Source organism: Centroberyx affinis, unplaced genomic scaffold (genome assembly GCF_046629955.1).
Source record: "Centroberyx affinis isolate AG114_WGS23_722 - 3 ecotype Tasmania unplaced genomic scaffold, CSIRO-AGI_Caff_v1 ptg002476l_1, whole genome shotgun sequence".
In the NCBI taxonomy this organism is placed as follows: domain Eukaryota; kingdom Metazoa; phylum Chordata; class Actinopteri; order Beryciformes; family Berycidae; genus Centroberyx; species Centroberyx affinis.
This window is the reverse complement of record NW_027280708.1, coordinates 63,061-77,500: the sequence shown is the minus strand read 5'-3', so window position 1 is coordinate 77,500 and position 14,440 is coordinate 63,061. Positions and strand designations below refer to the sequence as shown.

The 14,440-nt window shown below is 41.8% G+C and overlaps 1 protein-coding gene across 2 annotated transcripts in view; it reads left to right on the top strand.

Annotated features, from left to right (window-relative positions):
• The window catches only part of reep3b (receptor accessory protein 3b), a 37,318-nt gene extending 23,298 nt beyond the window's left edge, over positions 1–14,020 (top strand). For both annotated transcript variants that reach the window (XM_071534020.1, XM_071534022.1), the window contains exons 6-8: positions 5,204–5,369; positions 10,671–10,804; positions 11,855–14,020. In XM_071534020.1, coding sequence (XP_071390121.1) covers positions 5,204–5,369; positions 10,671–10,804; positions 11,855–11,926 — 372 coding nt within the window. In that variant the 3' untranslated portion in view covers positions 11,927–14,020. The remainder of the gene's footprint in view (positions 1–5,203; positions 5,370–10,670; positions 10,805–11,854) is intronic.
• Positions 14,021–14,440: the final 420 nt, after the last annotated feature.

Genomic DNA, 14,440 nt, shown 5'->3' with positions numbered 1-14,440 from the left:
TCATCAGCATTGCGCGAACACACCTGAGCGTATCAGCTTAATCCCCCTCTGATCTTCCCCCTCTAAGGCTTCACAGCACCAAGGTGATCCCAGTCCCAGCAGTGGGAATCCACAACCATATAGACTTGTGGATCAACGTCAAATTACTGCATCTAAATTCCCATAAGAAGACATTTAGTAAGGAGCACATTCGACTAATGGTTCAGTTCGACACACGATACCGGGCTCACGGTTCGATATTCTCGTGATATTTTGAGCAAAATCTGAATGAAGACAATTATGACTTGTATGAATTATGAGTGCGAACAGTAAGTAGTGTAAGGGTAAAAGTAAGTAGTGTAAGGGTAAAAGCCATAGCATCCTGACAAAAGGTATTCCAGTGTCCCTAGAAGGATGAATGATGAATGTATGACAGCCAGTTTATTTTCCCATAAACAAGACAGGAGTTTGGGAAAGTAGAAGAGGAGGATAAGGGACGAAAGCTGTGATTAAGGCGGAAGAAGGAACATAAAGGATAAGGCTGGTGTTTTTTTAATGCATTTCTTACTGTCAACAAATCCTATGAAAATAACAAAATCAGCAATGATTTTGTTTTGCTAACAAGCCTCGTCCATGCAGCCATGTCCCAGCAGCCATAGAACTCTATTGTATTAATAAAACGATTAAAAACACATCACAGAGCCATGCCGCTGCTCTGGGCAACATATTTCATCATCACGATGCACCGGGCCGGCCGACTTTTTCCTCAAACAACTTAATAAGCCGGCTGTAAACACGTTCGCGATCTCAGGAAAGTAGTTCTGTAGCACCGAAAATAGTCCCCGGCGTAATGAAGAATTTGTTCCCATTTGAATTTGATTTGGTAATAACTACAACAGCCTGACTTTTCATGGTAACGGTTAGCGATTTTTAAAATGTAAACTATGTCTTTGTGAGCTGTCTTTCAAGGGTTTAGCTTACAATTGGAGCCAATGACTTCCAGGTTGACGGCTAAAAACGGTACATGGGAAGTCGGAAAGTAACGGGAGGAGAGCAAACGCATTGTTGATTTTGTTATTTTCATAGGATTTGTTGACGGTAAGAAATGCATTAAAAAACACCGGCCTTATCCTTTAAAGAGATGAGTTTTCAGGTTGTGATGGATGATAGGGAGTGACTGTGCTGTCCTGACTCTAGTGAGAAATTTATTCCATCATCGGGGGAACCATTAGGAAGTATCAGGAAAAGGTAGCATTGGTCAAACGCTACAAGACAGGAAATTCAATTTATTCATGTCCAGTGCTGCTCCTTCCAGTAGAGTGCTTTGACAACTGCCACTGTCCTGTGATTCTTTCAATTCAATTAGTTTGTACTGAACTTTCATTCAACCACAAAGTCCCACTCTCTTTCTTTTTTTTAGAAGAGCTGGCCAAGAAAGCAGCACCCTGACAAACGCATATCTGTCTACTCCCGTCTAAAAAAAGAATCAACAAAGAGAGTGAAAGATGGAAAGGAAAGAAAGAAGGGGTGATGTAGAGTAGAGGGATAGATGCCAAGGGTGTGACTCTGTGTACTAAGAGAGAAGAGGGGGGCGTCTTTATAAGAAATTCTTGGCTGCACTTTACTGCAATCTACTTAACTCCACTCCACTGTACTGTGTGTGTGTGTGTGTGTGTGTGTGTGTGTGTCCTTCTAGTGACGCCAGTCAGGGACTTGTAAAAACCCTCCCATGTCTCTGCCTACATTAACCATGCTATTGATCACTGCTTCAAAGCTACGCCTATGCTCTCTCTCTCTCTCTCTCTCTCCCCCTCTTTTTCTCTCTCTCGCTCTTTCAATTTTCAATTCATGTTGGCTTTGTTGGCATGACAAGAGAAAGTTATGTGTTGCCAAAGCATTCAGTGGGAACTCAGAGTAAATAGTTTTTCATTTTAGAAAAAAAAAAAAACCTTATAGGCCAATATTGCTACAACTGTATCAATACTATTATCATTGTAATATTTAAGTATACATACATATATTAAGTATACATACATACACTCTTTCTTTCATCCTCTCAAACTATCCCATCTCCCTTGCACTTTGTCTCTGTACCCCACTTTCCCTCATTATTTATGGAAGTTGAGAAGTGACACGATTCAATTGAATTAAATAATATCATAATAATAACTTTATTTGTATAGCACTTTTCTAAAAACAATATTTACAAAGTGCTTTACATACAATAAAACCCGAAAGCAGTGATGTGAAACTACCACAATGAATGATAGAAAAATAAAAATAAATTGAAAAAATATATATAATAGAAAATAGGAATAAAAGGTAATATATGAGGTAAACAGGTGCAACTAAAAACACACAAACAGAGATACAATTAAAAACAGATCGAACTTTACATAAGTGTGTGCCGAAAAAAATTATAAAAAATAGGAATAAAAGGTAATACAAGAGATAAACTGGTACAAATAAAATAAATAAATCCATAAATGATTAAATAAATTGGAACATTGACACATTGAGATTTCATTTTATTTTTGTCCTAAATAATGAGACCACAATAATGAAATTGAATTGCAGACTTTCTATTATTTCATTTTAATTTCAATTTTGTCATTGATTACACTCTCATACAGTATATGGGAATTGAAATTTAAGTTCTATTTCATGATTTCAATTGAATTATGTCACTTCTCAACTTCTAGACTTCTGTCTCAAAACTCCCCTTCCCTTTGCTCTTTTCCCCCCCTCTCTCCTCTCTCATCTCTCCATGTCTTATCGTTTCCATCCCAGCGTTAGGCCACAGCAACTATCTGAAATCCTCTCAGATGGTTTCACGTTTTTTCCCTCGCCTGCTACAATGAAAGCGGCATATCGTACATAAACCCCGTCTGTCTGAACCCGCCAGACGGGCTCAGCCAAACCGGCTCAGAGAGCAAAAATAGGAAATGAAAAAACGGGTTATGGGCTGAACTTTGTCAAATTTAGAAATCATGTTCACCCTTTCCAAATTTGCTAAACATCCTCATTTGTGGAGGTTGCAAATTTATACCTTCACCTATCTCACTGTTATTACATATAATGTCATTTCAAACAGACGAGTTATTACACTTTTGCCACACCACATTCACTATTCTGTCGGCAGTCCCAGTGTTTCCCATTTGTAATTCCAGCATGGAAGATGGAAGGTTTTAGCTTTAACCTTAACATGATGTGAACGGGTCATTGCCAAGAACCTCTAGGGAACGCTGCATGACTTCTATTAAGGCTGGTCACACACTGCAAGGTTTCTTACAGTAACCAACCACATATGTTCTCATGCACGCTGCTTTAAGGAAGACTGCCGTATAGTTTGGAATTGAGCCGATCACGTATTTGACAGATCCGGTCGGAACCGTGTTGCGTGGATCCACCCCCGGCTCGGCTACTCACTAACTGTCTTGTCTCTTTCTCTTTCTCTTCTCTCTCTATACTGACAGCCTTTTTTTCTGCAGGGTTTCTGTGCTTCACCAGGCTTCTCTGGGAGGTAAAATCCAGTCAGTGATAGCAGCATGGACAGAATTTAAACCCGCCTGCCATTTCATACCAACATTATTCCACCCGCACCGCCATGATTCCCATCCGTTTGGTGTAGCTGTTCTATTTTCATACGTTGGCTGTTCTTATACCAGACCTGGGTCAAACAGTAGTTGCCACTAACTATTGGTGTTTTTTTTTTGTTTTTTTTCAACCTTCTTGGAGTAGTAGAAGATGGTGTGAGGACTCAGCAGTCACAGAAATATATACTTAATTGAGTTAAAAACATCTACTTTGAGGCGCTCATTGCAAAGTAGGCTTGGGCCGATATTCGATATTATTGAATATTGCGATATTTCCTGCGATATTTCCCACGATATTTCCCGCGATATCGAATACCCACCCCCTTGAAATGTGATGGAATTTGGAAGAAATAAAATATCCCCCAAAAAACCCGAGGGGGAAAAAAAAGGAAAAGAAAACAACCACCCCCCACGCGATAATATCATATATCGTGATATTTTGGCAGGACAGTATCGCGATATTTAAATTATAGATATCGCCCAAGCCTATTGCAAAGTGCTAGATAGTCAACCTGACCCATCTGACACCTAAGAACAAAGTATTTGCAAATGCAGTTAAACCCAGGTCATTTACCATTGTTTAAAAAAAAAAATGTAAATAATAAAATATTTCCAACTTCATTTTCCTTCATTTATTCCCAATACCATTTTGTTTTTTTTGTTTTTTTTTGCATTTTCTTTACCTTTTGTTAAAACCTTCATACCATACACATACAGTCTTGCTGTTTCCTCATTTAATTTTTTGTCTTTGTTTTTTTTTTTTCTTCATCAAAAATCTCTTCAGTCTGGTTTTTCTTCCCTTTTTTCGTCTATTCGTTTCCTGCTGTTGCTTTAGAGTGCAGAGTCTGTTTTGGTCCTGTGTTCATCATTGGTCATCATTGTGGATTTAGGATCTCACTAATGATCATAGCACACACTTCACTTCAGCTTTAGTGGATATATCCAATATCCATGCAATAATATAACACATAAGTACAAGATACACATTGTGGGCTTAGGAAAGAGTATGGAATACACTGCTAAGTAACTTCAGCCTGGATAATGGTAGCTTTGGACAAAATTAGCCTACTCAACCAGGTCCAATCAGTCATATCAAGGACCCCCTAATTTACACATTAGAGCCACAGACCCCTAACATGATGAGATTTTTGTCTCTCGGACCCAAATCTGAGAATATTTTTATCGTTACATATGATTTTGTCCAGAATTCCAAGACTGATCTGTAGTGTAGGTAGAGAGATAACAGTGAAACTACGATCAAAACACTCATTCTTCTACCTCTCTAATTGTGTAAACTTTGTGTTAAATGAAATAATGCTGAAGTTTAACAGTTCATAAATTTGCTGGGGACCCCCTGGAACCCCCTCAAGGACCCCTCGTTGAGAACCACTGGTGTAGAAGATGCACAACAATAATCATTATAGGATTACACAGCGAGTGCCTAAGGCTTATGTTCATATTTTCACCAGTAGATTGAAGTCCATTGACACCCACTGACACTCGTCCATCTGCATGCGGTTGGATTTTTGAGAGAACTGAAGTGCTGTTTCCTGGAGATGTGGTATTGACTGTGTGTGTGTGTGTGTGTGTGTGTGTGTGTGTGTGTGTGTGTGTGTGTGCGCGCGCAGGGCCAGGGCGCCATCACGGAGAAGCTGCGGAGCTTCAGCATGCACGACCTGACCCAGATCAGCCAGCATGAGGACGGCCCTGGGAACCAGCTCTACCCGTACAGCTCCCACGCAGCCAACCCCGCCATCAGGAGGTCCCAGAGCTCCGACGCTGCCGACGGAGCCGGTACACACACACACACACACACACACACACACACACACACACACACACACACACACACACACACACACACACACACACACACACACACACACACACACACACACACTGCAGACATATCGTAATATGGTGATATGGCATAAGTGTCTTTTCCTGGTTTTAAAGGCTGCATTATTATTATTTGCCTTTACCCACTTAGTCATTATATCCACATTACTGATGATTATTGATCAAAAATCTCATTGTGTAAATATTTTGTGAAAGCACCAATAGTCATCCCTACAATATTGTCACAATATCGAGGTATTTGGTCAAAAATATTGTGATATTTGATTTTGCCCAGCCCTACTTATAACTGAACATTTAGCCCACTTTGTAGAAAATACAGAGATATATATCGTGTATCGCCATTCAGCCTAAAAATACCAAGATATGATTTTTGGTCCATATCGCCCAGCCCTAGTTCATGGTCATCTTCCTTCCTTTTGGTTTCCATTAATAAGGATGGCTCCATTTTCAATTAGTTTAAACATTCACCAGTAGACACAGAATGTGACGTAGTTATGCTAATTTTTGACTACAGTAAAATATTAGGATTAATAAATCCAGAGAATGCAATTAATACGAAAAGAAACTGGAAGAAATGAGGTACCTGGGAAATTCGGTGCTCTATTTGCTTTGTGCCAAGCTGCACTGTGGGATCCTGGGTCAGTCATGCTTGGCTGAGCTAGCGTATGAAACACACACACACACACGCACACACACACACACACACACACACACACACACACACACACACACACACACACACACACAATCAGAGACAGACGGCAGTGCGATGTGACTGCGGAATGCGAGTTCACTCTCCAGAAGAAGACGAGGAGAAAAAGACGAGGAAGAATAGAGAGAGAGAGAGAGAGAGAAAGAGAAAGAGAGCGTGATGGGGAGAAGACAGAGAGCGAGGGACGAAGAAGGAGAGGAAAAAGAAGGGAGACGGGGAAGGACGGGTAACGGAGGGGAGAGACGGAGAGAACATTTGCAGAGCAGTTGAATGCCAAGCGCATTGCCTCAGCTGACCCCGGTATACACACACACACACACACACACACACACGCACACACACACGCACACACACACACACACACACACAGAATGGGGTGAAGACAGATACCCTGAAATAGCCTTTAGACTACATGACAGTAAAACTCCATGTTGAAGCAGGCACTAATGTAATTCTTTGAGCCTGTGACCCACCCCACCTATTCAATGGCTCACACACACACACACACACACACACACACACACACACACACACACACACACACACACACACACACACAGAATGGGGTGAAGACAGATACCCTGAAATAGCCTTTAGACTACATGACAGTAAAACTCCATGTTGAAGCAGGCACTAATGTAATTCTTTGAGCCTGTGACCCACCCCACCTATTCAATGGCTCACACACACACACACACACACACACACACACACACACACACACACACACACACACACACACACGTCCAAAACAATAATTAACATCTCACTTAGCCTGTCATTGACAACAGCCCTTGCCTTCCAGCTCTCTTTCATTGCTTTCTCTTCCTTTCTTTCCCCCTGTCTTTCTTCTCTGGATGAGTACAGGAGGCTGGCTGGCATTTCAATGAAAGCACTCCGCAGCTGTGTGTGTGTGTGTGTGTGTGTGTGTGTGTGTGTGTGTGTGTCTGCACGCGAAAGAGAGAGAGAGAGAGAGAGTGAGAGAGAGTGTGTGAGATGACTTCCCAGCAGACAGAGGGGATGAGATGAGGTTGAGTGGGGATGCTGGTGGAATGTCAAACACTCTTTCTCTCTTTCTCTCTCTCTCTCTCTCTCGCTCACACACACACACACACACACACACACTCAGCCAGCCGTGGAGAGAGAGAGAGAGAGAGAGAGGAAGGGGGTAGGAGCGGAGGAGAGAGAGAGAGGAACAGACAGAGGGACGAATGTATAGGAGAGCGGAGATGTGAGAAGTGATGGATGGAGAACGAGTGAAGCGGGCGGGCAAAGTGGATTGGAAGAAGGGGTGGATGGAGGGATGGAAGGGAGGCAGACGACGACGGCGGCGGCATACTGAGAGAGCAAAGGCCGTATTAGACATTCAGCTCAGTCGCCCAACGGAGCGAGAGAATGATGGAGGGGGTAAAGAAAGGGAGAGGAAGATGTTTTCACCCTCTAACTTTGTCATATGGTTCTTAAAGTCACATTGGAGGCTCTTGGTCAACAGTGGCTGTGGAGCTGGTTGTGTTTCTTAAGGCTGACTTATAGCTCTGCGTTGGTGATTGTACGCATAGACCACCGAGACACTAGGTGGCAGTGTTGTGCTGTGTTAGCACAGAAGTAATAACAGTCGTGTTTCCATTCTCTGAAACTCTTTTTCTGGGATATTCCTCACTATGAGTTCAGTGACACGGGGGAGTCTTTAATTCGTAGATGAGGTTTCATATAAATGATCATATTTGCGAACCTCTTCAGCTAGTCTGTCTTTGATCTGTTTCATACAACTTGGGCATCTCCACATAACTGTTTCTGACTGAACTGATCATTTCATCACTGATCCATCTGATTGATTTTAGTGTTTAGATAAAGTCAGCCTGGTAGCTAGCTAACCATAGCATCTGCTCAGCTAACCATCACTGTCCTGTTGTTAACACATCTGAAGAGCACACTAGCTAACGTAGCTAGTAGCAGCTAGCGTTAGCATGTTCACATTAACATCAGTGTGTTTGCTGGCTAGTTAGCTAGCTAACAGTTAGTTCAGGTTAACTGAGCTGACTCTTCTCAAGCTACAACTCTTCATGTTTTGGAGTAGAGACTAGAGTAGGGTGACCGCATTTTCAAACCCCCAAACCGGGACCCTTAAGTGTACCGCACATGTATGCACTTATGCACGCACCATAGGCGTTTTCATCAGGATGGGGGACAGTTACTTCAGCACTTAGCACACCTAGTGACTGCACCTTTCAACACCATGGACAGAGCCTCAGCAAACCAACAATGATGTTTTGTCTCCAAAAATCCACCAAAACATAGTTTATTTGAAAACTGAGGTCTTTAGAAAGAGGTCTTTCTCTTCGGCATGACAGCTAACCGTTAGCATACTGACAGATTCTGTCACACAGAGCCACAAGTGTCATAGGCTAGCAACAGCCTTGACAACGACACATTGATTGATTGACACACATACAGACAAATCAGTGTTGAATTCAGACGCATGGTGCATTGTTTATGTTTTTTGATTGGGTTAGGTAATAATGAGTGGGACAGAACATGATAAACATCTATGTAAGCGCTGAAAACAAGTATAATACTATTATTATTATTTTAATTGTGGTGAAAACCGGGACAATTTGGTAGTGAATGTTGAAAACCGGAACATTTTAGTGTTTTACAGATATTTGTCGGGACTCGGGACACCCATCTTGAAACCGGGACAATCCCGGACAAACCGGGACGTCTGGTAACCGTAGACTAGGGCTAAAGACAAGACAGTTTACTGTGTCACAGTAACCTACATTTGGAAACAAATCCACCTTATCACACTATTCACTTTTACTGAGTGAATGGGTCTACAGCCAAACCACAACTGCAAAGCCTTTATTATCTCACCACACACACACACACACACACAGCACACACACACAGGTTTGCATTACCATTCTTGTGAGGACATTCCACCGACTACAATTATTTCCTCACTAACTCTCACCAACCTAAACCTGATCCTAATTCTAATCTCAACCCTAAACCCGAGACGTAATCCTAAACTAGCCCCATGAAGAAGAAGTGAGGACCGGTTCTAATGTCCTCACTCTGAAAGGCTGAAACTCAAACTGATTCCCACAAGAACAACACGCAGAAGAAGACCATGTAGCTGTCCAGGTGTCCCAGGACAGCGCCCTTTTCTGGAGGAGCTCAAAAGGATTCCCCGGGTCCCCGGCCCGATCAGACGGGGCTCGCTCCCGACCTCTCTCTCTCTCTCTCTCCGACTCTCCCTTTAAGACGCGTTGGGCTAAGCCAGACGGAGTGTGTTATTTAATAAAGCCGTCTGCTCCCAACACGACAGGAAATTGGAGAATTCTGACCACGGAATTGACCGGTAATGGCTGGAATGACCGGAATCTGTTCTCCGCGGCCCGGGCAGAGAAACCGGCTCCGTCAAAGGGGAAACTCCACCCCGAAACGGCCTCGTAACACGTTCTTCCTCTGTGAACAAGACGATGAAGGTCGTCGTGGGGATCAAACCCCGTGACGTGTCTTGTTGTGGGACGGGGCTGTCTGCCACCTGTACCCCTCCCAAAGCTAGAGCCAAGACTGTAATCCATGCTGTCAAGAGAAGAAGTCTTTCTCCCGGTGTGTTTCCACTCGTTTGATTCGGTGAACATGTGTGTAACATGCAAGCAACAGGCCAATCGCCGTTTACCTCCGAGCCACATTTCTGCAATGTTTTTATTCAAATATCAACTTTTTCATCTCGCGTCAGAAACGCTTCCCTTGCTAATCGTTATCATTTGAAGCCGGCTCTCCCCTCTCTCTCTCTCCTTCCCGCCCTCCCTCCTCTCCCCGGTGGAAAGGTGGCTGCTCGCTTCCAGCTCTGGAAACTGGGAGGTTTTTCCTCTTAATAGACTCCAGATGTGGCAGCAACAACAACCGCGGGCCATAGAGCTAGAGCGGATAGAGTGGCTAGACAGCACATCCCCCCCCCCGTTCAGAGTCAAACTAGGGGCTTTACTGTTGCATGACTGGGCATGTTCTCTTAGGGATTGCTTGGTAATACCTAGAATAATTATGATAATAAACAATAACCAGTTGCATTCCCCTACAAAATACAAAACAATGTGCATGGCTATTTAAATGAACAAACACATGAAATGTTAATCCAGCAGGTAGTGATATATTTTTAATAGTCAAGACCTGTCATGCCGTTCTGATTCCCCTTAATACAGTATGAAACGGTTTGTTTACTACTGTATAGTCTTTCTAACCATTCTACTTCTATGATGGAGGGAGCCAAACAAAGCAGCTGCAGGGAGAGCTTGTGTCTACCGGGTCTCTACTGACCTCTACTGGACTCTACAGGATTCACAACACACATACAGTGCAGAGGAAAACGAATAGCAGTCCTTTCCAGTCTCAACACAAAGAAATATGTCACAGAGCCAGATTCTAGTCGATTCTTGACGTATGTGTGTGTGTGTGTGTGTGTGTGTGTGTGTGTCTGTGTGTGTGTGTCTCTCTCTCTCTCTCTCTCTCTCCAGACTACTACTACGACCAGGAGGACAGGACGGACGAGGAGGGGGAGCCCACGTTTTCGGAGGACGAGGCGGTCACCCAGAAGGGACTGAGGCGGTCGCAGAGCGTCAAGATCACGCGGTCCAGGGTCCGGAAAGATGTGAGAGTTCTAGTCTGAGAGTTTAAGCCCCGCCCCTCTTTCCCCATTGGCTGTTTTTTCATCATCCATTGGTCCACGCCAGAAAAAAAATCCCAAATTTGCACTGCGTTACATGATCTATATCTATCCATCTCCAAGTCACGTTGACATCAGTGATGGTTCGTCAGACTCGGGAGAGAGTTCGGAGTTGATTGGTGATGTCATTTAAGCCCCTCCCCTTTCCTGATTGGCGGCTGTTTTTTTTATTGTCTTTGTTTATTGGTGCCAAAATCGCATTGACAAGCGTGATGGCTCGTCAGTCAGGAGAGAGTTTCCTATTGATTTGATGGATCTATCTGTCTATCTATTGATTTTCTATCTGTCTATCTGTTGATTGTCTATCTGTCTATCTATTTTCTATCTGTCTTTTTATTTTCTATCTGTCTATCTATTGATTGTCTATCTGTCTATCTATTTTCTATCTGTCTTTTTATTTTCTTTCTGTCTTTCTATTGATTTTCTATCTGTCTATCTGTTGATTTTCTATCTGTCTATCTGTTGATTTTCTATCTGTCTATTTTCTATCTGTCTATTTATTTTCTTTCTGCCTATCTATTGATTTTCTATCTGTCTATCTGTTGATTTTCTATCTGTCTATCTATTGATTTTCTATCTGTCTATCTTGATTTTCTATCTGTCTATTTATTTTCTATCTGTCTATTTTCTTTCTGCCTATCTATTGATTTTCTATCTGTCTATCTATTGATTTTCTATCTGTCTATCTATTGATTTTCCATCTATCTATTGATTTTCCATCTATCTATTGATTTTCTATCGGTCTATCTATTTATTTCATTCTATTCTATTGATTATTTTCTATCTATCAATAGATAGACAGGTACGTCGCAACATCGGAAAAAAAAACCTCTATATATTTTACATTATCAAGTCGTTTTTTATCACTATATTATGTGCAGCCAATGCTTTTACTTGAGCCAAAATCAAATATCTTGCAATATATTATTATTACATAGTCATATTTTATCTTTTATGTATTTGTGTTGTCACCAGGCTCGCTATGGCTCCCTGAAGATCAAAGGCAAGAAGAGACCAGCACTGAGTTCTGTCAACTATGCAATGTGACAAGACTACTGACACACACACACACACACACACACACACACACACACACACACACACACACTCATACACACACACACACACACTCCAGACCATCCTGTATCGTCAGCTACTCCTGATGTTTTCCAACACTTCTTGGTCTGGACTTTTTACTATGCTGAACTCTTTTATAATGATTCTTTCTGTCGACGTATTTATTACCTAATTCATTGTATAATATACACAGAAGTGACCATACAAAGAGTACCATCACTCCAAACCAGCGACTCTCAAAGAACTTGTACGTCTTTCTTTCAGCGGGTAGAATAGCTGATGTTTATTTTGCATGGATTTATGCGTTTGTTTTTAGGTCGTTTTTAGCTGTGATGTTTTGTTATCGATGTGTCGTCTTTTTTTAGATCTTCGGCCATTCTGTCCAATTAAGTTCATTTTTTTTTTTTTTTTTTTTTTGCTTCTACTGCCTTTCACAGTAAGCGACTTTCTTGTGCTTGTCATTAGTGTTACGTTTTAAGGCTGTGGTGCGTTCAGGTTCGGCGTGCAAATCGGAAGCATTTTTTCAACTTAAGGAGCTTTGTCTCGGAAAAAAAAAAAACGCAACATTCCCTGTTACAGTCTTGACCTCCAGAGGAAACGCAGGGAGTCGAGGTTCCCTGCAAGGATACCAACCGTCTGAAACCTTTTGGAACTTTTTTGAAGCGGAGTCGATTGCATGAAACGTGGAACGGAAGCCCGTCTCGAATCGATCTTTTCGAAAAACCGGCCGACCAAAGAGCGTCCCCCCGCCGATGACGAGAAAGAAAGGGAAGAGAAAACCTGATGGATGGATGGATGGATGGATGGATGGATGGATGGATGAAAGAAAGCAGTGACAGAGTCTGTTTGATTTGCGGGGATGTGATTCTTCAGGGGTTTTTATGTCAGGATTCCAGCCTCAGCACTCCCTTTTTTTTTTTTTTATTCCTAATGGAATTTTCCTGTTTTCCTCCTTCTTAACTCATATTTTTTTTTTTTACATTATGTCCTGATCACATCCCTGGTTGTAAATTTCGAGCTGTGTTTCAGTACGTTTTGGAATGATTGTGTTATGTTTTTTTTTTGGATCAAAAGCTGTCTTTATGTATTATAACCACCGTTTTTTTTTTTTTTTTGCACATATGCCTCCTCCCAAATGTGTTTTTGTGTTGATGCTGTTGCTCGTCATCTCAGTCTATAATGTACTCTGCTGTGGGAGGATACAACTCACAGAATGGACTTACCCATTCTAGACAATGGACTCTAATATGAATGGTCTATCGTGACGTTTTTTTTAAAAATCCGGCTTGTTTTTGCACTTCACCCCTAATTTAGTCCACATTTGGGCCTCCATTTGATGAGATTTTGTCTCTCAAACCCAAATCTGAGAATATTTTTATCGCTAGATATGATTTTGTCCAGAATTCCATGACTATCTGTATTGTAGGTAGAGAGATAACAGAGAAACTATGATCAAAACAGTCATTCTTCTACATTCTCTAAGTGTTAACTTCTTGTAAATGAAATAATGGTGAAGTTTAACACTTCATCAATTTGCTGGGGACCCCCTGGAACCCCCGCAAGGACCCCTGGTGGTCCCCGGACCCCACATTGAGAACCACTGGCTTGGAGATTTCAAGGTCCTTTATTGGTACTGCAGTCAATGCTTCAATGCTGTAAAGTCTTAGGTAGAATTTTCAAATATTGAAGGGACAGAGAGTCTTGAAACTTGAGAGATAAAAAAAGTAAGTAAAAAAAATCTTACTTTTGCCCTTTTTTTAAGCATCAGTACCCATGAAATCTAAAAATTAAAGACATAAAAAGGTAAGAAAATGTAGTCATGGGTTCACTACCAAAGACACTGATGGAGAGGAAGTTGTCTGGTGATGTGCAATAACAAACGGGACGTCCTAATGTCGCGGTGTCCGTTTCAACGCTTTATAACTGACTAATGATACCAAAGCTACACCTACTTCACCACAGCTCTCTGCCTGGGCCTGTGTGATCTGTGTGGGGGAAATGTCTGATGTGGGGGAATTGCTGGATTTGTAAATGCAATACAAAAAAAAAAAAAAAAAAAAAGAATGCCTGAATAAAGAAAAGGCAGTAAATGAAGAAGTGTGGTTGTCATTATTCTCTGTGTGGCTTCAGCTTTTATTCACCAGACTGTAGAGATCATGGTAGCTGCTTGGTAAAAGGTGGTGAATTCAGTACAGCTAATACATTACACACCTGGAAACTACACTATTCACTGTATGTTGCATTGTGGATTCATAACTATCCAATCATATACACAAACTAAATGTATTCACGTTCAAGCTACACACAGCAGAGACATGAAGACACGTTTGGATCTCTAACCTACTGGCCTGATGAGATACAGTGTCACACACACCACTATTATTTTTTGGTCTATGGGGCCAATATTGTCCTTTTATTAAAAATCTGATCTGGTCCAGTCTGTGTCCCAGGACTAAAGTCACTCTTGAGGCTGTTAACAATAAT